The sequence below is a fragment of the Urocampus carinirostris genome, chromosome 7 (genome assembly GCF_059441175.1).
Source record: "Urocampus carinirostris isolate Australia breed hairy pipefish chromosome 7, RoL_Ucar_1.0, whole genome shotgun sequence".
NCBI lineage: Eukaryota > Metazoa > Chordata > Actinopteri > Syngnathiformes > Syngnathidae > Urocampus > Urocampus carinirostris.
This window is the reverse complement of record NC_142355.1, coordinates 40,896,135-40,921,041: the sequence shown is the minus strand read 5'-3', so window position 1 is coordinate 40,921,041 and position 24,907 is coordinate 40,896,135. Positions and strand designations below refer to the sequence as shown.

Below are 24,907 nucleotides of genomic sequence, written 5' to 3'. Positions count from 1 at the left end.
TTGGCTGGCAACCAGTTCAGGGTGTCCCCTGCCCACTGCCCGATGATTGCTGGGATGGGCTCCAGCACCCCCGCGACCCTACTGAGGATAAGGGGTGTAGCTAATGAGATGAGACTATACTATACGACACTATACTAATACTAATACTAATACTAATACTAATACTAATACTAAACTATACTATACTATACTATACTATACTATACTATACTATACTATACTACACTACACTACACTACACTACACTACACTACACTACACTACACTACACTACACTATACTATACTATACTATACTATACTATACTATACTATACTATACTATACTATATATGCTGCTCCATGCTGAGCTATACGTAATATTTGCGTCCAGGGGGTTATTTTGTGCCTGCCAACCATTTTTCAGCTTTAAAAGTATTTGGGACAGGAGGTCTTGGATCACCCCACCAACGAACAGCAGCCAACGTTGTTGTGTATGTAGTAGGGTTGTAGTAGGATTGTAGTAGATTCAAGACAGGCACGGACGGTACATTCATAGAGTGTTTACTTAACTTCTTCCTCGGTAGTTCACAAGCACAAGTACAAGGCTGCACATTGGTATACAGCGACACTGCAGGAAGGGGAGTGCATTACACGACACCACAAACGTACATTCAAGTGACAGCAGGGTACAATTTTTTTGAATGTATTTTCCATATTACATATTTTATTTTCTGCTTGGCAACAGAGTTCATGAAGGGCGTCATATGAAGATAACACAACAATCTTGCAGAGATACACACATTTTGTTTTTTGCAAGGAAGAATGAGGCATTACGTATTTTGTTTAAAACATTTAACCGTCATCTTCGTTCTATATTGTCACCAAGTGAGAGGCATAACTGTTTTTTTGGTTGATTTACCAAATGACTTATTCAGGGGAGGAATTTTGAAGAGTTATACTAGGCAGTCAAATTGTTTTTGCGCTTCCTACAGTTCAAACGAAACCATGTGCAAGGTTGGCGATGTCGTATAAAAATAAACTCTCACAACGATAGATTCTCAGTACTGACGGGATGCATGGAAATTTGTTGTTTCAAAATTAGAATAAGGTCACGTTGATGGAAATGTCAAAGTGTTATATTTTTAGCAACTGGGATAATTGCTGCATGTATTGTTTTAGAATTTAAATATTTTTGATTGTTAAAACTGAAAAAAATTAGGTGAAAAAATGAACACTATTACCATCAGACATGTTTCAATATTAAAACATATAGCAAAGTATTTTTCATCCGAGCCATCAAATCATTCTTCTTGTGTATCCATCCAATTATCTCATTATGTTTGTTCTTTTATTTTTATATGTCTGGCCAGTCACAGATGATCTGATTTTTGCCTGTGCTAAAAAAACAAGGATTATAAAACAAACAAACGAAAAAACATGCATACGGCATCTGTGCCACATACAGCCACTCACATCTATGCCACATACAGTCTAGAGATATTCAAAAAATATTTCAAATACATTTTATAATCTGAAAAAAAATCACATCACATTTGAATACAAAACGTCATTCTTAACCAGCAATACTTTTGTGTCAATAGCTCAAAAAGAACCATAGAAAAAGCTTCTAATTATTGTGACCTTCGGTCAGAAAATTCAACAAACCAAATTTGAGACGGGTGAGTACTGATACCGGTATCAGTGTCAGTGCAGATACCATTTTTTTTAAGGTATTGATTTGTTAACCAACATGACCATCACATGTCCACTTAACAACTGGATGATGACAATAAAGGCAAGGTTAAATAAAAGTAATCCTAAAACCAAAAATGATATTTACATTTAAAGTCTGTCTGTTGATGTCATTCTCTCTGTATTTTTAGTGTCTACTTAATTTCAAGCTTATAATTTAAGAAGAAAATAAAAATACATATACAAAAAGGATTTCAAATGAATATTGACCAAAAAAAAAAGGGAATAACTTAATAGAAATGACAACAACACTTAAAAATGAAGTCAAACAAACAATAATCAATACACATACAACAAATAGAAAATATTAATTGAACTTAATAACTTATTAAAATATTCTGCTCTTATAGTTTTCCATTTATTTAATATTTTCACAGTTTTGGTCTTCTGTTAACATAACAATACATTAAAACTATAATGTACGTGTTCGCGCATTTATTCCTGTACATTGCACATTATTTTTTTCCCCAAAATAATTCTAAGTTTGAACGGTCAGTCAAAAAATTTTGCTAACCACAATTACAACAGGAATCAAAACCGGTGATTAGAATGCCGGATCTTAACCAGAAGACCTCCAAGGATATAGATCATGTAGAAAAAAGCATTTGATTTTATCTCATCATTGCAATATTTAAAAAAAAAAAAAAACAACAAGACACCCATGATCTATTTTTAGTAACTGATGATTACTGATGCGGGGCACCCGAGTCTGCTCCTGTGGCACCAACAGCCACGGAAGCTGATTGGCTGCTTCCTCTTTTTCTTTTTATCCTCGCTTCGCCCACACGTTAACTCGAGTTAAACATCGCTGTTCACAATTACCTTTATCGAGAGTTGTAAAAATTTTACCCAGTCTCTTTCATATTTTTAATAATATATTGGTACCTGTTAGATGGCAACTCAGGTTGCCAAGAGGAAGCGTTTCTGCATGTAACACTTTTTTCAAGGTCAAATTTGCTGAACATGCTTAAATTTACGCATATCAAGCCAAAAATTCAGCAGCCCATAGACGAATGTTAGAGAATGGAGAAAACAGAAAATTGTCCTGGAACAAATAAATAAACTCAAAAAAGAACGCTGAGAGAAAAACAACCATTTGGTGTCTCTGTTGATGAATAGGACTTTTTTAAGCATTTCAAAGTTTACGTTTTATGATTAGTGCTGCAAATTGATCTATGGCTAAGCTCCTCCCTCAAATGTGATGATCCGATCACTGTGCCTGTAGCCAACCCAAAAGAGTTGGACCTTCTGTGTTCCAACGTCCATTGAAGTGCATTGCATTTTGTCAGTTTGTGTTTGTTTTTCTGTGTTTTTTTTCACACTTAAAACTTTAAAATGGTCAAATGGTGTGCATGGGTTACAAACAAATCTGATACGGGGTATCCCAAGAGGCCAGGCGATGGTATGTAATTTTCAACTTTTTCCAAGCCACATCTAATTTGTGTCTGTTATGAATAAAGATTCAGGTATGTGGTAAGTCAACATAGTATCCTCCATTGCTGAGTACAGTCTAAGACGTTTTATTTCTTTTAGGCATGATATAGTGCAAAAAAATAGTTTATAAATATAAAGACCACTTTTTGTTTTCCCCATTGATTTCGTGTTGGTTTGTTCTTTCTGTATAAGCCACGCTCCCTCACCAATAGCATGGGGACGCTTCTGGTGACACATACCCAAACTTGTGGATTGATGACCCTCCTGATTTCACCATTTTATCGTATAGTCTTAAATATGTAATGGATGTGAAAATATATGGTAGGTTGTCATAGTTCTGTGCCTGCAGTCTCTCTCTTTTTCCAAGAGATGGCAGCATTAGCCCATTTCACAGTCTCCCTTTCAACTCTCCTGTCCAGGTTATTTCCAACACTGCTACTAGTATGCACACTGATAAAAACGGTTTTACCTAAATAAATAAGGGATGTTTCAAATGTCTGCTACCTGATCCTGCTCCCCTCCTCCTTCTTCGTTGTAGTTGAGCACGTTCTCCCTGCTGTCCTCCCACTCGCCGTGATGTGCAGAAATGTGGCTGACGCCCTCTGCCAGCCCCTTGTGCCTCCTCCAGCACGAGTACATAAAGAGGCCCACCAACAACACTGAGGGGAGGCAAAGAGCAGATTCAATTTAGTATTTCACCCAGCAACAATGGTGGACATAGAGGAAATACATGAAACAAATCAACTCCAATGAAATGTACAACATTGGTGGAATGTGAACAAAAGCCGCACTGCATTGGAGTGTGGCTAGCATAAAAAGGATCATTAGTTCTTCTGGTTTTACAGGTAGGACATACTAATTGGACACAGAGACCCTGGAGCCCTTCTACTGATTTGTTGGGTTACTGATCAAAGCCAGCAGGTTCCTGTGGGCCAGTTGACGGAATCTTTACCCTGGGCAGTGTTAGGTCAAAGCCTGGTTTGTCTAAAACTGGGGTGTCGAACTCATTTGAGCTCAGGGGGCCACACGGTCGGGAAATTTTAGTCACGGGGTCAGACCAGTAGATCAAAGAAGAAAAACAGTGTGTTAGAGAGAGAGAGAGAGCGTGAGAGAGAGAGAGAGAGAGAGAGGGAGAGAGGGAGAGAGAGAAAATACAAAGATAGACAGAGAAAAAGAAACAGCGAGTATAAGAGACAAAGAGATAAAGCAACAAAGATGTACAGAATACAGCGACATTTGTTTTTTGAGTGGCGCCTGCCTTTGGCAATATCAAGTGGACATATTTCAAACTGCAGCTCAGTTTCCGCTTTTGTTTCTCTCGCAGGTCGGATCAATACTCTTGGTAGGCCTGATCCGGCTCACAGGCTGCATGTTTGACACCACTTGTCTAAAGCAATAGCAGATCCCTGCCAGAGAGACTTACAGAGCAGCTAAATACTAAATACAGATCTTCCATATTTTAGTACAGCAGTATTAACGGTTCACGGATCCCTTAAACACCTGGGTTGTAGGGCACCACTTCCTGTGGTTTGTCACCTGTCTCTGGGATGTTTTTTGGGGTAGGGATTTGCTCCTCCAAATGAAACAGATTGTTGTAGTGTCCATGGCTACGAGTAGCAGAATGAGTTTCCTGATCTGACTCAAATACAGCACACGTACCATCCTGTCGCCGTAGCTGCGACTGCTAGACCAGTGACCAGTGCTGTATAGTAAATTACAAAAATCACACTTTATGAAAAATTCAAAACATTTATACAAATACATACAATGTAAATGTTTCTTCTCTAGATTGTCATCTTGGTTTGAATAAAAATGATGCATTAATGCATCTTTAGACGAAAAGTGTCATCTAGAGCAGAGGTTTCAAGCTCATTTGAGCTCAGGGGCTATATTGTAGTAAAACCACTCACATGGGGGCCAGACTAGTAATTTAATGGTCTAAAAAGTGTGCCTTAACCGGGCTGGGGGTCTTTCGGAGGCTCACAATTAAATAACAATTATGAATCAGTGGTCTAATATTTGATTATAAAAATATTATTGGGGTCTTTTTTCCTTCACAAAGATTAAGGGTCTTGTAGTGTTTATAAGTGTTATTGTATAAAAAGTAAAAACACAAACATCAAATTCATTTATAATACTGTCTATTCAACTCATGCAAAAACTCATGCAAACCAGAAAGTGACAAACATGTCGGTCAGAATGAAGGTCTTACTTCTTTTTTTCAATTTTCATAAATTAGTGGCAGCACGGCGGAGCATTGGTTAGCGCTTGTGCGGCACCGTTCTGAGGTTGTGTAGAGTTTGCATGTTCTCCCTGTGCTTGCATGGGTTTCCTCCCACATTCCAAAAACATGCATGTCGTGTTAATTGGCCAGTCCAAATTGTCCCGAGCTGTAACTGGCTGAGCATTTCACCTTTTGGTTGAATGGTGTAATAGCCCATTTGTTCATCATTGATCAACCAATACAGGAAAATTTTAGGACACTGGACAGCCTCCTTAATGAATAACATTTTGTTGTGACAAATTACAAGATGAAATACACGACAAAATACATTACAGAATAAATGAGAAAATTAAAAACCAAAATCAATAATTGATTAAATAAATGACCAAATGCATAAAAATGAAAAAAAAAAGTCAAATATTAAGATAACATGTAATTTATATATTTGTTAAATTATGTATATGACTTGTATTTGTAGGTATGTGGGCTATTTATTTAAACATTTGCTTTTACAAATGGCAGGATCGGCCCTCCATAATTTTCTGCATTTTTTTTCATTTTTTTATTGTATTTTATTATTGTGCTGCAGGGCTCCGACTGAGCGCTGTAGCAAACTACTGTAAGGGAAATTATGGTCTAGGTGTGCCTTTTATACTATATTCTATAGTTTTTCTTTCATACATTTACTCAAAAAGTATGCAGTTGCATTTTCGAGTTGTTTTCTGGAGCGAGGTCAAGAGCATAATCTTCCCAAGCCAAAGGAATTTTGTCTCTAAAATTTGGAGGCGACTAGTTGGCTCACTATCTGTTATCAAACAAATGCACGGAACTCCTTTCGGCTAAACCATACAACCCAAGGACAAGAGCATAAGCTTCCCAAGCCAAAGGAACTACAATTAGGAGGGCACTGGTAATTTTCTCAAGACTTCTATTTTTAAACAGTAAACTGTTGTGATGTATCATTTATTATACTTGCACGCCATCTAGCGACCAACATTATACACCGCATTTAAATATGTGATTCCTGTCTAAACCAACCAGAATGCGCTTACGTGCACGTGTTTTATTTTATCCTCCAATCAGAGATATATGAAACGGGGTAAGAAGGAGGCTCACGCTTCAGTCCGTGGGGTTATTTCATAGCAATCCAAGAGCGCAATTTGCCTTGTTTCAATGTGCTTGCTTTTCTTTAATAAACAAGTTTGATTGTAACTCAAAAGTCTCTTATTTCACCCAGACATCGTTTTGAACCTGACAACTACCTAGGTGACTTCGGCGGTGCTCTTTACAAAAGAATATCACATGTCATCCTTGAGGTCTGTGACAATTTTTGACAATGGCTCGCAGTTTGCTATTGCCTCTCATTTTCTCCAGAGTGCGGTGCACAGGTTTTGCGGCGTGATCAATAATCACTCAAGTTGAAGAGAAACACATTGCACCCTTCACACATCCATTCATAACATCGGTAACTCTCTAAGCCCGCACTTTTTCGTACATTATGGATGAGTGAGCAGAAAAACAATCACAACGTCTCCATCATAACACTTGACCCGGTTGCCTGGAACTCTGAGTCTGGGGTTAATTAGAACAGCAGAACAGCGGCGAGACCGATATGGGGAAGTTAGAAAATGGATGAGGGGGCGCAAAAAACGAGACGGGTGAGGGATGGGCAAGTGGTGGAAAAACATTTAGCTCCAGGCACAACATTAATATTATCAGTGGACCACATTCAGAGGTTGGGTACTAATGAGTGACATTTACGTGAGTATGTTTTGGGACAATTTGTACTCATTGGAGTATTTTTAAATTATTATACTTTTTACTTTTCCTTGAGGAGATTTGTGAAGAAGAAACTTTATTCTTACTCCGCTACATTAGTCTGCATTTAATTGTTATGTAGATCCCCCTCATGTGAATATGTCCATGCTAAGGGCCCGGTCACACAGCCTTTTGCGTCTGTATGGCGGGTAAAATTTGGCGATTTTTTTTTGCCCGTGGTTGCCCGCGGTAGTAAATGCGCAAAATTGGCCAACCCGCTGTTCATCCGTGTATGCCCGCAAAACAGACGCCGGCGACTGTTCCGCTTCCTCATCGCGTCAGTTCCACATCCTTTCCGCGTGTGGACCACGTGTATAAAAGCTGCCGAGCCGGGCTGTAGAAATCATAACCGCTCAAGAAACAGTCCCGTGAAGATCAAGATTTCAAGCTATGGCACCGAAGAAGAAGCCAATATGTTATTATTGTAATAGTTTTTCATTTTTATTTTATTATCCTGTTATGAAATGAAAAGAAATGTCAAGAAATAAAAATGGATTCAGACGAGGTCACTACGGTGACGGGGATCCATGTTCACCCCTTGAAGTCTCGAGCACAACTGACGTGTGCTCGGCAAATCGCGCTGTATATACGCGGAGAAAGGCGCTTGACCGTCACACGCGTTACACACGCTAATTCACGTGATAACACCGCGATACAGGCGCAGAACAAACGTGCTATGACCGTGCTCCACCCGCGATTACCCGCTAAAATTTTGCGTCCTACCCGCGTGTAACCACGCCGTCGTTCCGCGTCTGTACCGCGTCATTACCTCGTGTGTACCACGTGTGGCGCCCGCGGTTACCCGTGGTCTAAAGTTTTGAGCAGCGCAAAACTGTTTCGCGCGGCCAACCGCGTGTGAATTTCTTGCCGCGTGTAAAGCACGGCTGTATCTCATCTGTATCGCGATCTCAAAGCGTCCAACAGCGTCTGCTTCAAAGGCAGAAATTTCTGGCCGTGATTCAGCTTCGATACGCCCGTGAAAGGCTGTGTGACCAGGCCCTAAGATGTGATTATTTTGTCAGAGACCTTGCATATTTTTAATTTGAATTTTACCAATGGACCAAACAACCAGGTGGCACTAGTGAGCAGGGTTAGTAGGGTTATTTTTTTGTACTGTATTACATGACAGCCGCTTAAAGGTACCTTTTCATTTCACACCTCTTCATTAATTGATGTATTTTTATTACACCATTTTATTGAATTATTTATGTATTTAGGGAATGTATTTTAAATTATATGTTACTTATTTAAAATAATTTATTTCTTTATTTTATTTGATGGAAACGTCGTATATATTTATTTATCCATCTAGTTACTTATCCATTTAAACTCATACATGTTTTCGATATATATAGATTTAAAATACACTATACAAAAATATACGAACCAGAGTCTTTCATATGTCACAAAAGCATAATGATGTAACGCCATTTCCACAAAATTTGTATTTCAACAAACACAAGGAAGCCACAAGTGATACAATGCAGATAATCAAAATGTTGGAACAAAAACATTTTTCCCCAAGGATTTGGGATCTGGTATAAGTATTGTCACATGCCCTGGTGATTAAGGGATCTGTGAACAATGGACTCTATGCGCAGTGTATATAGCTTTAGTCTCACATATTTATATACGGCATATTGTTTTGATCCACAATGGGTTCACCCAAGCAAACTGTCTGGGTACACAGACTCACTATAACACAGACTTGTAATTCATTGGTGATTAGATGGACTTTGATGATTTGATGATCTGATTGAATGGTTGTTTAAAAAACAAAACAAAAAAAAAAACAATAAATAATACTTTGCTAGAGTTACTCAGTGCTTGAGTATTTTGTTTTCCTCATACCTTTATACTTTTGCTAAAATGCATTTTTGGATGACTACTTTTTACTTTTACTTCAGTCATATTATTCTGAAGTAACAGTCCTTTTACTTGAGTACATTTTCTGGCTACTCTGCCCACATATATAACTCATTTCTTCCACTATCCTCTCACAAAGCAACAGATTTGACGACGGGCGAATGAAGCTTGGTCGTTCCGACGTAAGCACGACTCAAGTCGATAGTGCACGTAGGATTCACACTCTGGTCCATCTGTGTTGCCTTATGTACACCTTAATAATGGATGATGGCTTTAAGTTTTAATGTTTACTGAGGCAGAGCAGACGTTCCTCTCTTATTTAGCACCCAGTTGGTGGACCGCGTACTTGTTGAGAGCACTTATGTATGGCTGTGCATCATGCAGTGGAAAAGGCTGCTCGTGAAATCGAGACCACAACCAAATGATTTACACAACATTTATTGAAGTCAGGGCTAGCGGGCTGAAATGCGAGAAGGTTTTCCATATTTTGTTTTGTTTTCATAGCTTTTTAACCCATTGTGTGTGTCTGTATTATTTCAGGTTGCTACGTGGGTATAATCGAAACGGTTTTATTGTCTTATTGTACAATCAATGTTTTTATACAGCCTTTTGAATGGAAATAAAAATACAGCCCCCAAGATTGTCTTATCACTTGCAAGCAAAATGGTGTTGATTATGTATGTTTGTATGTATGTATGTTTGTATGTATGTATATACAAAAACATCTAAATTAGCTAACAATTTACAACAGTTGGAAAATTCTGAAAACATCCCAACTTTACTGCTCAGCAGTTTAAAGACATTTTGTTGTGTCTATGCAATGCTACTACAACAGTTTTTCACAAAATGGATGAGGTATTTCAATTTTTAAAAAAGTATTTTGCCAATATGCACTGATAAAAATTAAAGGACCACTTTCTGGTGGATCCCACTTAATGGAGCTAATCTAGCACATGTGCAAAATTTCTTGATTATCTGTCAACCCCTTTTCAATTGGCATTATTTTTGCCAGTTTGACTGACTTTGTAAGATAGTGGGTAGTTCTAAAATGACTGAAACCTCCGGCAGCAGGTTGTCCAATTGAAAACGAAGGGTATGACCAGCCATGGCAAGGCAAGTGGATCATTCTAAATCCGTAATTCCAAGAATATTAAATCTTTACAAAACAAACAAACTCATTCAAGTTGCCTTGAATGGCTGGTCGTCCATGGAAGATAAATGCAAGAGAGGTCACTGGGAAGGATGTCAATTTGGTACTTGTTTTCACCATGCAGCTGGAGTTGCTTGCCAGTTCAGTGCTGAACATGGTTAGTATATGTTTTGCCATACATTGTCTCGCCATTTAAGAGCCTGTGGACTAAAGGCCCACAATGGAGTGATCAAACCAGTCATTAAGACTATATTTTAAAAGGCTGGACCGAGCTTTGCTGAGGAGAATGTTGTTTGAAAAGAGTACTACTGGCTCAGAGTTCACTTCAGTGATGAAAACAAATTTAATGTATTTGGGTCAGATGAGAAACATTTTGTTAACTAAACAGAAAAATGCTAGTGAAAAGTGGAGAAGAAAGTGTTATGGTTTGGGGCATGTTATCTGCAGCAAAAGTTGGGCCTCTTGTACAGCTACATGGTCGAATAAATGCAAATATGTATCGGAACTTTCTTCAACATAACATGGTTCCTTACTTGGATTCATCGCCCAATCAGCCTGCATTTTCATGCAGGACGATCCATGTCAAAGAGCAAAACGGATAAATCATTTCCTTGAAGATGGAAACTTTGAATCAATGGCATGGCCTGCCCAGATTAAAGATCTCAACCCAAAGCAGAACCACTGGAAAATTATTGGTGACAAAGTTATGGTCACAAAACCCACTACAATCACCAAACTGTGGAAGAGGCTGGAAGAAGAATGGATCAAGTTCACATGAGAGCAGTGTGAAAAAATAGTACTATCGTGTGGCCGAAGTTGTGCTGTAAACTTCTTACGCATTGCTGACTGTTCTAACCTTCAGATCGTGGCGGCAGTAGCTCAAGGGATCCCAGTTTGAATCCCGGCTTGTCCGTGTTACATGTCGAAGTGTCCTTGGGTAAGACACTGAACCCCTAATAGCCCCAATAAGCAGGTTAGCGTCTTACATGGCTGCAATACAAGGCCGTTATTGGGAAATGTGGAGCACATTGTAAAGCGCTTTGGGAAGTCATTGACTTGAAAAGCGCTATATAAATGCAGATCATTTCAGATCATTTCTTTTCATTTTTGTTTCATGTTTAAGTCATTGTTGTCCTTTAACTTACGCTTACTATGTTCGCTAATTTTGATGGGTGAGTTTTCTAAAGCATATTTTTTATGTGAAATGCTTTTTGTCTTTTTTTTTCTGAAAAATAGTGTTGTAATGTCATGGTATAGAAACAATAATATGACATTTAACCGTGGAACAATGAAAAAGGTATTACTTCAAAATGATTCAATTTTTTGAATAATTGAAAGTTGTTCTCTGCTGTCTGTCACTGACGTTCAGTTAAGTTATCCTAGATGTGGAAAAAAGCCCCAAAAAGCGGACTCTGCATTCATTTTGGGGTTTCTATTAGGAAAAAGAAAGCATGAAATTGTTTTGAACAGCTGCTTTTCAACTTCCACTCTCAATTTTATTTTTGTTTTCTACTTGGATTATTTGCAACCTAAGGTTAATCTTTTCCAAACATTATACAGTATAGTGTATGTAGACAGGCACCGCGGCTGAGTGTTTAGCGCGTAAGCCCTATAATTCAGATGTCTCCAGGTTCAAATGCAGCTACTGGGATTTTTGTATGTTTTTTAAGGTTCTCCCAGTGCCTGTGTGAGTTTTCTCCAAGCAGTATCGTTTTTTGATCTAAGACCGCAGAAGCCACCATTGGCAAAGCAAAAAATCTAACTTCCACTTCTGTGTTACAATCTGGCACTGTTCTCAGTATGGTTGCCCTGGCACTACCCTCTAGGAATGAAGAACACATTTGACATAGTTCACGGTTCACATAACCGGAGAACCAATGAGGACTCTGTCCACTGTTCACACCCCCTGGCCTGTTCTTGAGTCGTGGCAAAGTTGACACCGGTCTATTCCTTAATGTCGTCGGCCCAGTTCTTTTACGGTCTTCCTCTCCTTGGACTGTGCCCTGGAGAATTCTCATGGTCAGTCCTGATGATCTTGTAACGTGACCATACCACTGAAGTTTCTGTCCGCGCACAATTGACAATTGTTCTTCGTAGGGTCCAATGTGTCCTCTAATGGTGTTATGCACTGTTTCGTTTGACACATGGGCTAAATATCTGATGCTTAGAAGTTACCTGTGGCATCACATCTCCATGTCCTGTCTTTTCTTTACCGTTTTTGTTGTGAGAGTCAATGTCTCACAAGCATGGAGAAAGACAGAAGTAACCAGCACATGACCCAGCCCTAATTCACTTTTTCTTTCATCGAAGTAGTAAATATGTCCATGTCTCAGTAATCACCAACTTGAATGGTCACATAATTTGAAAACATATGACATAAAAAACTCTCAGCTTAAAATGTAACACATGGACGTGAATTAGTTCATGTCTGTGACTGTTTAAGCCAGCGGGTTTAAATCCGGAGCAGGCCATACAAGGAAAAAAATTGAGCTCTTTTCTTAAATTTGAGCTTGTGGCTTTGAATCAAGTGCGCTCTTAAGAGACGGTAAAAAAAGAACGGGCTCGGGGGAGGACCCTTAGAACAGACTGGCATTTTCTTATCTGAAGGTTATTTGTACAGTTTTGTCTGTTCTCTTTTCAAGTTCAAAATACATTGATTCAGGTATCACATGTATTTTACCAATAAGTCACCTAACTAATGTTAGAAAAGTAATTCAAGATATTCAAGTTCATTTTTGACACCATTCAAATCATCTATGTTTTCAAAGTGCTCCACTATTTTTGGAGCTGAATATTATCTTTTTCCTCAAAATGGATGTGTCTTTTGGGAACAGGTGTGTGCAGGATAAGATATGAATCTATTATCATATGTTGAGGTCAGCTTTATACATTTCACTTTTACACAAGTGCAGCAATAAGAGTTCCACCAAAAGCCGCATACCCTGGAGGCAAGTTTGTTGTGGAAGCAAGGCCCGAGTATCGAGCCGGCCAAGCGTTTTATAAGACTGTCTTTGACACCAAGACTCGTAAACAACATGGCAGCCCTACAGAGAATTGTGGGAGCAACGGAGTTCAAGACACTCATGCACGTTTGCCTTTCTACATTCATGAGGACTCCACGCATCCCCAAAGATCTCCGGAATGAACTTAAGCGTGACCAAAAGTGTTAGTTTGTCTATTTAAGTGCCTCGTGTGCTACTGGAGTGAGCACATACATATTTAAAAAGCCAACAGAAGCGGATGCGGTCGCTTATATATTGTAAACCTTCCAAGATCCTACACGATTTACGAGGCCATCCACAATCATTTGATTACCTTCGCTGGATGGCAAACATTTTGCTTTGAGGAACATCATCAAAATATGCAACAATACCCTGGGCAAAGGGGTGGGCAAACATTTTGAGTCACAGGGTACATTGGGTTAAAAAATCAGGCAGAAAAAAGATTTATTTGATTTGTTGTATCTGCCAATGCATAATCTCGATCTTATACTTTGTCCATATATGACCAATAAACATAATGTTGGCCTATCCCAAGGGTGGCCAGCAAGTCAGGCTTTTTCACCCGGCCCACCGAAATAAAATGGGCAAAATAACATGACAATATGGGCTTTGTATTAGAATTGTCACACCTCACTGCCCGTCAACGCTGAGGTTGCTATTAAAGCCTTGATGTATGTGTAAATTATTGCTAACTTTAAAAATGGAAAAAGTGACACAAAATGTCCAAAGATTATATTAATGAAGTCTTTGATAAGCATAATTTAGTATATGTATAGGTCCAACTCTTATTCATCTGTTCCCTCATCCAAGATAGAGAATTATTTTCTTCATGAAGGATAGAATAGAATATACTTTTATTGTCATTGTTACAAAATGGGTTAACATATTGTGACAACGAAATTGGGCATGACACTCCAGTTTCACACATTCACAGTGAGGTAAAAAGCAAAGAAGATAAAGGAACAGAGAAGATAAGCTTATAAAACAAGGAGCATAAGGCTGAAAGGCTATAAGGATAAACAGGAAAAAAAATTATATTGATTATAATTAAAGTAGTCTTTCTTCTCATTAATAATAATGCAGTGAACATGGTTTTCAATTAGATTAGTTGCGGCACTCCAGGATAAACATGTAACAAAAAAACTTAAAAGATAAAAATAAGAACTGGACTTAGGCATTCTGTCTAAAAGGCAGACATCTGAGCCCTGAACAACATCACTATGATCTTTAAAATGAAGTTTCATTCAATCGGTGCGCAAATGTCTTCAGGGTTTCCCCTTTTCCTAAACAACAGTGATCATGTCAAAATCCCCCTCACATCTTTCTAAAACTCCATGACTTTAAATGACAATGGTCCAAACTTTTAAATTTTCTGATCCGTGTGGAATGGTTTAGTGCTTGAAGGCCTCCCTTTACCAAGAGATGACCCCATTAGCCCATTCCCTTGTCTCTCTCTCTCTATCTCTCTTTTTTTTTCTCTCTCTCTCTCTCTGTCTCTCTCTCTCTCTCTGTCCAGGAGCTCTCAATCAGCCATTTAGCTAACCCCTACTATAAATACTCCAGCCTCCCATTCTACTATGCTGATTCGGTTTTGATCCTTCTCAAGACATTCACCTGCCAAGATGACAAACCTGTCTTACTAAGAGTTTCTTCTTCAGTTACCTCCTTGGCCCAAGACCTTCTTCATCAGCCATTTTAAAAAACATGTTTCCAAATTTTCTTGTCAAGACCTTCACCACCTCAAGACCTCTTTTGCAAATCCATCTCCCAAGTCTCCCCTCTTCAGCTTTCCCCTCCTCATCCCAAGACATTCCTTACCAGCCAACTTTTAATGGTACTCCCAAATCTTCTTTTCCATACCTGCCTGCCCAATATTGAAAAAACTCCTTTCAAGACTTTCTTCAACTAAGATTCCATCTAAAGTTTCCCCTTCCTCAGCAGTCCACTATCCCTTATCAACAGTAAATAATTTTTTTGGTTTATTGAATAAACATCCCCTGTTGGGGTTTGATCACATCCCCGTTTTATGTCCCCTTGTGTCCTGTATTTAGGTCTGTCGTACATCCCATGCCACCGTGATTCAAAGATTGATCGTGGGGGTCTATTTAAAGACGCTGTGAATGTGTATTTATCCCAAATATCTACAGCTGGCTTAATATAGTCGTGCCCTGGCTTGGCAAATGTGCAACATAAAAACCAAAAAGCGCCGGCCAGACTAGATGAACCTTATTGAGTTAACCTGGATTTATTTTGTTTCACTTTCGAGCAAATCCACCATAGTTGGATTTTTCACCTTGTTTACATACCCCATCTAATAAAAAAATAGACATTTTAAAAATGACTCCACTGTGTAAAATAAATGAAAATTTATTGACCTGTGATATTTTTAAATTAAAAAATCTTGGTAGGATAGTTCATGTGTTTTTGCCAAGTATTTACTTCAATGTCGTTTTTTACAAAACTATTTTTTATACCGGGCAGCACGGCGGCGCAGTTCTGAGGTCGTGGGAACCTCCTGCGTGGGTTCAAATCCAGCTCCCAGCCTTACTGTGCGGAGTTTGTATGTTCTTCCCGTGCTTGCGTGGGTTTCCTCCGGGCACTCCGGTTTCCTCCCACATTCCAAAGACATGCATTTCAGGTGAATTGGCCCGTCCAAATTGTCCCTAGGTGTGACTGAGCGAGTGAGTTATCTGTCCCCGCGACCCTACTGAGGATAAGCGGTGCAGCTGATGAGATGAGATGAGATTTTTTATACCACTAGAGGTCAATACATAATATGCACGGTCCCTTTAAATATAAGCTGTTAAAGCTAAATGATCTGCTTTAAATGTAACATATTTTTAAAATTCACATTCTCAACTTAAGTTTGTTTTAAAAAAATATATGTCCACGTTAAAAATCGTAAAACTTTATTTGGACAGCCCTTTATATACAGAAATGTGTTAACACAAATACACGTTTACACACGCAAAAACATGCATCCATGCTTTTTATGCTTAGAAGAAACAAAATGTCAACAACAACATAAATACATCTAGGGAAAGCAAATGACACACAACTTAGCGAAATAAAAAATATTTTGACAGATGAAAGGTAAAGCGAAGAATGAAAATGACTTTTGAATACATCATGTAACATTCAAAGTGACAAGGGACACAGCAGAGGAAAAAAAATGTATATATATATATATATATATATATATATATATATATATATATATATATATATATATATATGTATGTATATAGCAGCTTGCGCGTTCATTGGAGTCTTTCAAGACTTAATTTTCAAATACAAATCAATGCGGATTTCTTTGTGATTTTTTTCCAACCAGTACCTTATCTACCAAATATTCATTTTGACTGGGCACTAATTCGTATACAATGACTTTGTTTACATACAAGCGAGGAGTAGTCCAACTGGGATCAGAAGTCAGATTTTTGCAGCAGTCCAACTTAATCGCTTACATGACAGCAGAGATGGGTAGTAACGAATTATATTTACTCCGTTAAATTTACTTGAGTAAGTCTTGTACTTTAAGGAGTATTTTTAAATCACTGTAGTTTTTACCTGAGTAGATTTGTGAAGAAAAAACTCACTCACTTACTCTGCTACATAAAATAGCCTATATATTAGCCCCAATACTTACATCTCCTCCACACTAGTACGCGTCTGTCTGTCTATGCTAAGGAGCATTTGTTTTGTCAGAGACCTTATTTCTTATATTTAGATTTGACCAGTGACCCAAGCAATCTTTATGGCATTTGCAGTTTATGGTTGTCAAGTAATTCAAACTTGGATCGCAATGGTGGGAGCACCGCACTCTTACCAGTGATATAGATGACATATGAAAAGACATTGAAAGCTATCTTACTCTCAAGTGACACATTTATTGTCGTTGAAAAGTGTATAATACACAACAAAATTAACATTTGTCCCTGGTACTGTGACTAAATAGTGTCAAAATGTGATAAAAAGTACTGCCTTTTCACAAGGCAACTTGGACATGTTAAGACACACAGCAAAACAGAAAGTCAATGTGCCATGCACTGTTTTTCCTCTAAAGAACTCGCTGAGTGTTATTTGTGTGTGAATTATTTAATTAATATGGGTATTAAGCTTTTCTGACTTTTGTTCTGTGAAGAATCCAGAAGAGTTACTTTATTGTGTTTTTCTGGAAAACAATAGATTTTGAGATATAGGCACTCTAGCAATTGTCAGAGGTTTTCTGTTAAAAACTAAACCACAGGAAAAAGTTTGGTGGCTCCTGGACTAACCACACCATTTCAATAGGAATATTCACATCGGGACTAAAACCTTTATCAGATTTGGATTTCGAAGCGCGTTTACATGGCTTAACATAATCGGAATACTGACAAATGGAATCAGACCTGTATGGAAACAGAGTCACTGCTGGACATATATAACACGTTTAAAACGTACACACATACAGGGAAACATACACATTAACAAGAAGTGTCAAATAGCAGCAAATAGTTAACAACGAGAGACAAACACAAATGATGATTAAGATAGAGATGGGCAACAAAAGCATGTGAAAACGACCAAACACAAACAGTGGATGTGAAAATGTAGAGTCACCACAAATAGAAGAGCACATAGTCAACATAGCTACCTAGAAAGGCCATAACACAGATGCTGATAGCGAGCATGGAGCTCAGGCTCAGGCCATGGGCATCCTGGTTGTGGAACATGGCCATTGTCACCTCACAGTGCCGTCCGTGGTATCCTTTTTTGCATTGGCACGTATAACGGGAAGGCGAATGAGCCATGCAGGTACCGTGGCGACACGGCCGGCTGGCGCACAGAGTGTAGACACATGCTTTGCCAGAAGAACTCTCTTTTGTGATGTGACCTAGAGGACACCTGTTTGAATAGAAAAAATAAAATATGAACTCACTTGAAGTGCATTCATTTTTTTTAATTTATGCAGTGTAAAAGTACGATTTCAAGCCTGAACCTTAACTGATCCAAAATTCGGGCCGGGTCAGGCCTAAAATGTCAATCATGACTTCAGGCACCCTTCTCACTGCAGCGCTGCCTTTTTTTTTAAATTCACTGTCTTCTCTCTTGCTGCTTTTTATTTTAAATCAATGAGTCCTCATTCATTTTTTATTCACTCTTCTGCTCTTCTGGTATATGTGTTTTGCACAGTTTGTAATGTATATTTGTTTTTTCATGTTCGACATTTATTGTATTTACACTGAACTATTTCTTTTTATCTGAATATGATAGTGTTTTTCTTGCAATGTTCAGTTGGTTCATTTTTACGCATGTTTAACTTTTGTTTGGTTACTTTTCTAGTGGTGGCCTTGACACATTATTTTTGTCCATATTTATTTAAACTAGTAACGTATTCTATCTAGCTTGCTTATTTATGTATTGCATTTAGTTACTCTTTTTGTGTGTGTTTCGATGCAAATAATTACAATAAAGAATGTTATTCCTTATTTATTATCTAGTTTGGGTTTTGGCTCTATGATCATTTCTTAAGATTTTCCATTTTCATACTACACAAATAACAATTTTATACATCTTTTCTCATTTATTAGAGTTGCATTAACCTATTTAAAGCCTAGTGGGCTGCAGTATTTCTACGCGTAAATGAACAAGTGCGCAAAAAGATCTTTTATTCACACTCATTGTTTGGCCTCTTACTCTGTGTCCCACCATTAAATATGTACATTATTTAAATCTTAAGATATCTCAAATGTTTCTCTACTAAAACTACAACAGGATAAAGTGAGACTACAAAATGTATGCCATGAAATTTTCATAAAGAAAAGTGTTGAAACTTTTACATCTAGTGTCCTCACAAATAAAATATAAAATCCCAGGATTTATTTCAGGCTCGGTCCTGCAAAATCAATTGAATTGGTCCGGCGGCGGCCCGACAAAAATTTAAAACTTTGTGTTTGCTTCGGGGGCAGTCCTGCCAATCAAGTTAATTTGTTGGGTTTGGGTCGGGTTTTAAAACTTGCGTGCCGGGTAGGGTTAAGTTGGATTGTTTAGGCCCCATCTTACCTCTAATGCAGTGGTTCTTAACCCTCGATTTCCTTTCTATCACAACCCTGCCTCATCACTATTTAAATACTAAGTGTCCTTGGCTCTGTGCTAGTTTGTTGTCTTCCATGTCACGTACCAAACATTCTTGTCTCAGAGTCTTGTTATTCCAGTGTACCAAACCCTTGCCTCCCCTTCTAGATTAAGAGCACTGCCTGACGAACTTTTGGACTGTCACGTTCGTTGTTTGGTTTAATGGAACACTAACTGGTGCTCAACCTTTGCACCACAACTGTTGCCTTGCTACTTGAATTCCTGTGTAACAAATCCTGCCTAAATAAAAGACCATTGTTTGCTGAGCTAATTAGCATCCCTGCACTTTGCTTCTGCACCAAACTGAGTGAGTTCTTGACAAGGACTTACTTACGTTGACGCCCATCATGCTCCATGATACACGTGAATCTGTATCATACATATTCATCAGACCACTATCTTTTTTTGTTTAACATGGTCAGTATGGACAGAAATATGATTGGCCCAAAAACGTCAAATGGTCATCTGTAGCTAGTGATGCCATCGTGTATAGCCAGGATGAATCGGTGTGTCTTGACCCTCGTGGCACAGGCTCCACCGAACCCATGAGACTAGGGTTTGTTTGAACTTAGGTTTAGAACCATTGGAATTGGATATCATGCTCATATATTTGCAGGTATTTAATATGTAGGCATTTATAGTAGGGACTTGGCATGAATGCCCAAGAGAGATGGCCAGTACTCGGAATTTTGGTATCAGATCAAAGTAAATACAGAGTATTTGTATCTAATGATACTGATCCTTTTTTCAGAGAAATATCATGAATATCATGTTATTGAACCCCTTTCCCTTCAAGTTAGATTATAATGACAGCGTAAAGATTTTAGGCGATAAATGCCATGTTTTCCAGGCTATGAGGCGCACATAAAATCCACAAATTGGCCAGTGCGCCTGAAAAACCAGAGTACCTTTCATACCAGAAAATACAGTGGATAAAATTGAAAATGCATAATTCCATAGTAATTGAATTATACTGCATACGGTAACTGTTCCAAGAAACTTCTCGAGTGGCCTTAGAGCGCCCTCTTATTGGTAATATGATAATTGTTTGTCGGGAAAGTTAATTTTAATGTTGAACACATATTTCAATCATAATTTAGGTTCTATGAAATATATTTTTTAATTTCAAAGTATTTTTCATATGCGGCCCTAGCACTTACTACAATTTTAATTATTTATAGTCCACTGCGCCTTATATATTAAAAAATATATTGCAAAATCCTGTGCACCTTTTAATGTGCAAAAATCAGTATATTTCATTTTTAATAACTACCATGCAAACTTTAATGGTAAAAAACAAATATAAATATTTTAATGACAACTGTTTCACTTCTCAAAATATAACTCAAAATATAGACGTCAATAGCAAAATCCCTAGCAACAAAAGTGAGTACAGACGCTCCCCTACATACCATTCGAATTATGTAAAACGGAAGATACGAACATTTCTTTGGGGATGTCGAAAAATATCCGGACATTACTTTAAGTTAGAGTTTTTATTGTGTGCAACTTTTTCCGGGTACAGGATATTATTGTAGTGCTTCTTTCCGCCGTTACCAGCGTGTGGCGCTGTGAGACGTCACCCAGAATTCACATGGAAGTAAAAAAAAATCAGGTTGGTTGGTGTAAAGTGTAAAGGAGAGGTATGCCGTTTCTTTTTAAATGAAAGTGGAATAAGAAAGCTTGATGCCTTTAAGAAAATGGTCTGAATGCTTTTTTTGGCCACTTTTTATCACGGAGGAGGACCTCTCGAAGCACATCTTCCAAAAGTAAGTTACACTTAAATTTATTAATGTTCTATGGAGCATAATATTTTATGATTTTTTTTTTTAGTACAAAACAATACTAGTTACTTTTACAAGCCTTCAACAGTGTCTGTACACCTCAAAGGCACAACATGTCTATATATCCAAAAAAAGCAATTCTTGTCATTTTCCCTCCATAATACCTTGTGACTTTTTGCTCTTACTAGGTCTCAGGTATGAACAGGGAGAAGGTGTGTTCAATTTGAAGTACACTCTTTCATACTGGTCACTAAAACTCCGAAGATGACACACCATGCCAAGGAACTCTCTGGTGACCTTAAAAATAAATTGTGGCACTACACAAGGCTGCCCAAGGTTGCAATATGATTGCCAACACCCTGAAGTCGAGCTGCAGTACAGTGGCCATGGTCCTCGAGCGTTTTAAAAAAAATCAGGTTGCACCCACAACAAAGCTTGTGTTGAATGTCCCAACAAGCTGAGTGAACGTGCATAGCGTCACTTCCAAATACTATCTATAAAATATAGGGGCAGGTGTGCTCTCAGCATTGTTACAGAGAGAGGTGGGGAGGTCAGCCTGGAGGTACTGAGTCCATACACTTCAGGATCATTAACTTTAGGGTGTACTCACTTTTGATGCAAAGAGGTTTAGTTATTGGAGGCTATATTTCAAGTTTTTTGAGGGCTTAATTTACACTGCTATAATAGCTATGCACAGGCTACCTTTCATTGTGTCAAAGCTATGTTTCTTCAGTGTTGTTCTACTAATCATTGTAATAAAATCTCTGCAAAAATGTGAGGGGTCTACTCACTTTTGTGAAATATTCTATTATATCAAAATAGCAGTCGTGGTTATAATTGCCTCGTCTTAGTTTCTTTAAACCCACATATACAACTTACTTACAGTAATGTGGCCGAAACTCAGACACACAGCATAAAGCCTGGATCAGACGGTCTAAGCACCCAAGTAACACCCCAAGTGGTACCGTCAAATGCACACAAAACATGAATAGACTGCATGGGCAAACACCCTTGACCCCACAGGTATCCTTCTTGGAGGGGAAGAGCTGGTCTATGGCCAGGAAGCAACCTACACTGTTTTAACAGAAACATTATGTAGTTGTTCTGTTCGGACATAAAACAATTAGAAGATAGTAAATTGTTTCAAACAAAAGTCAAACAAACCTTTTAAATCAATGTGATACAAAGTCTGGTAGAGGTTATGAAAGAAATCCTGAAATGCTTTTGAAGTTTTAATCACATTGAATGTTATTGGAAGTGAACCCATTATTCCCTGTTTGAAAGAAAGGTGAAAAGAAGCAGGAAAGTGGAAATTGGCTTCTCAGTTGTAGGTCCTTATTGTTGCTATAAAAAAGCATGACAAAGTATTCAATCTGTCCCCTAATGGCTCTCAGCGCCTTTTACCCCGAGGCTGTTGTCCTAGAACTTTGACATCCTGTGTGGTCACTTGAGGTTTTACTGTTTAGTTTAATCTTAGTGTTCCATTTAATTCTATAGATTGCCCCAATAGCAAACCTTTGAACTCCTATAGGATTTATGTCTGGTCTGTGTCAGTAGGCCAGTCATGGCTCAAACTATCAAACTGGCCCAGATTTGCACCTATCTGTACCAGAGGCGGCCATTATTAAGGCATCTCCCATAGCAACCGAGCCTGGTTGCCCTGTTCTTTCCATAATGTCTTCTTATTCATAAAGCAATGTTGACTAAAAATACATTGTTGCATTATTGTCCATGATTTGTGTTGTACTAGGTGAAACGTCCCTTCGAGGTCTCTTCTCTCAGCCGTCAAATAATCAGAGTAGGTAAATTACGGTTTGGCTAAGGCAGATATGTCTTGTTAAGAGGTGCTTACTCTAAGAGGTGTTTCCTATTCTTACCTGCATTCATGTTTTCTCCAGAGGTCTACACACACCAGGGGAAAAGAACAAGATTCTTTCATACAGGCATCCGAGGAGCAGCCGAGAGAGACACCCTGAGAAGACACAATCTCAAGCCCCTCGGAAGGCTGCTCCCTGTCCAAGTAGATAGATTGACCGCTAAGTCTGAGGTCGCGCATGCAACCTGAAAAGGAAAGTTTGGCAAATATACATCAGGCAACCTCTTCTACACCAAGAGTATAAACAATTAAAATTCAGTCAATGACAAAGAGTGCCCGCATGTATACAAACAGAGAAATTGCCCTAAGGCTAAGCTGTGAGCAAAAACTTTTCTTCAACTATGTATTTTTCAGTTTGTGCGTAAAATGAGGTCAAACATACCATCTCAATACAGATTATCTCTTTTGCTTATCAGCTTCGAGCCAAAAGAGCAATTAAAGTGATGAGGCATCAGTGGGCATCACAATACTTCAGAATCATTGCGTTTCGCACGTTAATGAAGAAAAAAATCATCTAGATAAATTTGTATTATGCTGCCATTTAATGCCCAACTCAAAATTTGATTAACTCTCAAAAACCTTATTCAGCAAACAGTTACACAAACAGAAGTTTTTACTCTTTGTATAAGCGAATTGGTGTCCACCTACCCCGAAAACTTTTGTTGTGTCCAGAGGGGAAGGAGTTTCCAAGCATCACAACAGAAGGATCAATAATGATCATTTGACTATGTCCAGGAGAGGCCGTTATCTCTCTGCGCCCTCCGCCCCCATCCACACGCAGTGTGAACTCTCTGCCATAGCGCTCCAACTCCAGCGCGTGCCATTCGCCATCATTCAGGCGTTGAAAGGGCAAAGTCAAGTTGTAATCTCCATCGCCAAGATTGTAGAAAACGGCCAGCATTTCTTGAAAGACCTGAGATTGCACGGTACAATCGTATAAGGGCGTTTTCGGCAACCACCACAAACTGGTACCGGCCCGCTGATCATTTGATACCGCCACACAATAAGAAGAACAAGTTTCATTATTTTTTTCTTATTATTGTTTTTAATTGACACCAATACGGTTACACCAAAACGTGAAGCTGGGTTTGAGATGGCGTGTTTGAATTCAAATCAGTGTGGTCCACACGGGCGGGCGCAGTTGCCTATCGGACAAGAATGTGGAGGCTGTTCTGAAAAAAATGAGGCTTAGTTGCACAAAGCGCCACGTTGCATATGAGAACCCCTAAAAAGCCATTCAGTGATGCACTTAAAAAGTTGGAGATATAATTTTTTAATATTGTTGTTGATGAAGCCACATCAGCCGTCATTGGGCATTGGAAAATGTGGGACACAAATTCTGAGTTGACGAGTTTCCCAAGTCTTGAAGACAAACAGCTAGAAAAACAATGTGAGGCACTAGGCACCACACTGTCATTTAAAGGCGCTTAGATTTAGACTGTAAACTGCTTGAGCAGGTAATTCAGAGCTTCCTGACCTGCCATCAAAAACCATGACCCCCTTTGATCTGAAAACCTTCATCGACAATACCGATCAACCTGATATCTACCACAACTTTTGGAACCTTATCAGGATTGCACTTAGTCTGCCAGTCACGGTGGCTCAAGCAGAAAGAAGCTTTTCAAAACTGATAGTCATACCTAAGGTCAACCATGTGTCAGGAACGACTTACTGACCTTGCTGTCATCAGCGATAATCACAAAATAGGGGAGCAGATTGCTTATGACGATTTTATCGAAGCCAGAAAGGTCAGGTTTTAGTTTGTGTTTTATTTACATTATGCAACTACATTTTCTTTAATGCCTTTTCAAATGTGTGTGATTTTCTGTGTAATAATATACGTCTCTTTCATTATTTAATGTTATTGTTCTCTTCTGATGTTTTGATAAATATTTGCTATTCA

General features: G+C 38.5%; 1 protein-coding gene across 1 annotated transcript in view; it reads right to left on the bottom strand.

The window, feature by feature from the left end:
• Nucleotides 1–24,907, bottom strand: part of LOC148363332 (neural-cadherin-like) — a 233,605-nt gene that overhangs the window by 10,120 nt on the left and 198,578 nt on the right. The window contains exons 29-32 of the mRNA XM_088340974.1: nucleotides 23,653–23,917; nucleotides 23,006–23,189; nucleotides 17,864–18,114; nucleotides 3,672–3,826 (exon numbers count right to left, since the gene is read on the bottom strand). Of these exons, the coding sequence (XP_088197100.1) occupies nucleotides 3,672–3,826; nucleotides 17,864–18,114; nucleotides 23,006–23,189; nucleotides 23,653–23,917 (855 nt within the window). The remainder of the gene's footprint in view (nucleotides 1–3,671; nucleotides 3,827–17,863; nucleotides 18,115–23,005; nucleotides 23,190–23,652; nucleotides 23,918–24,907) is intronic.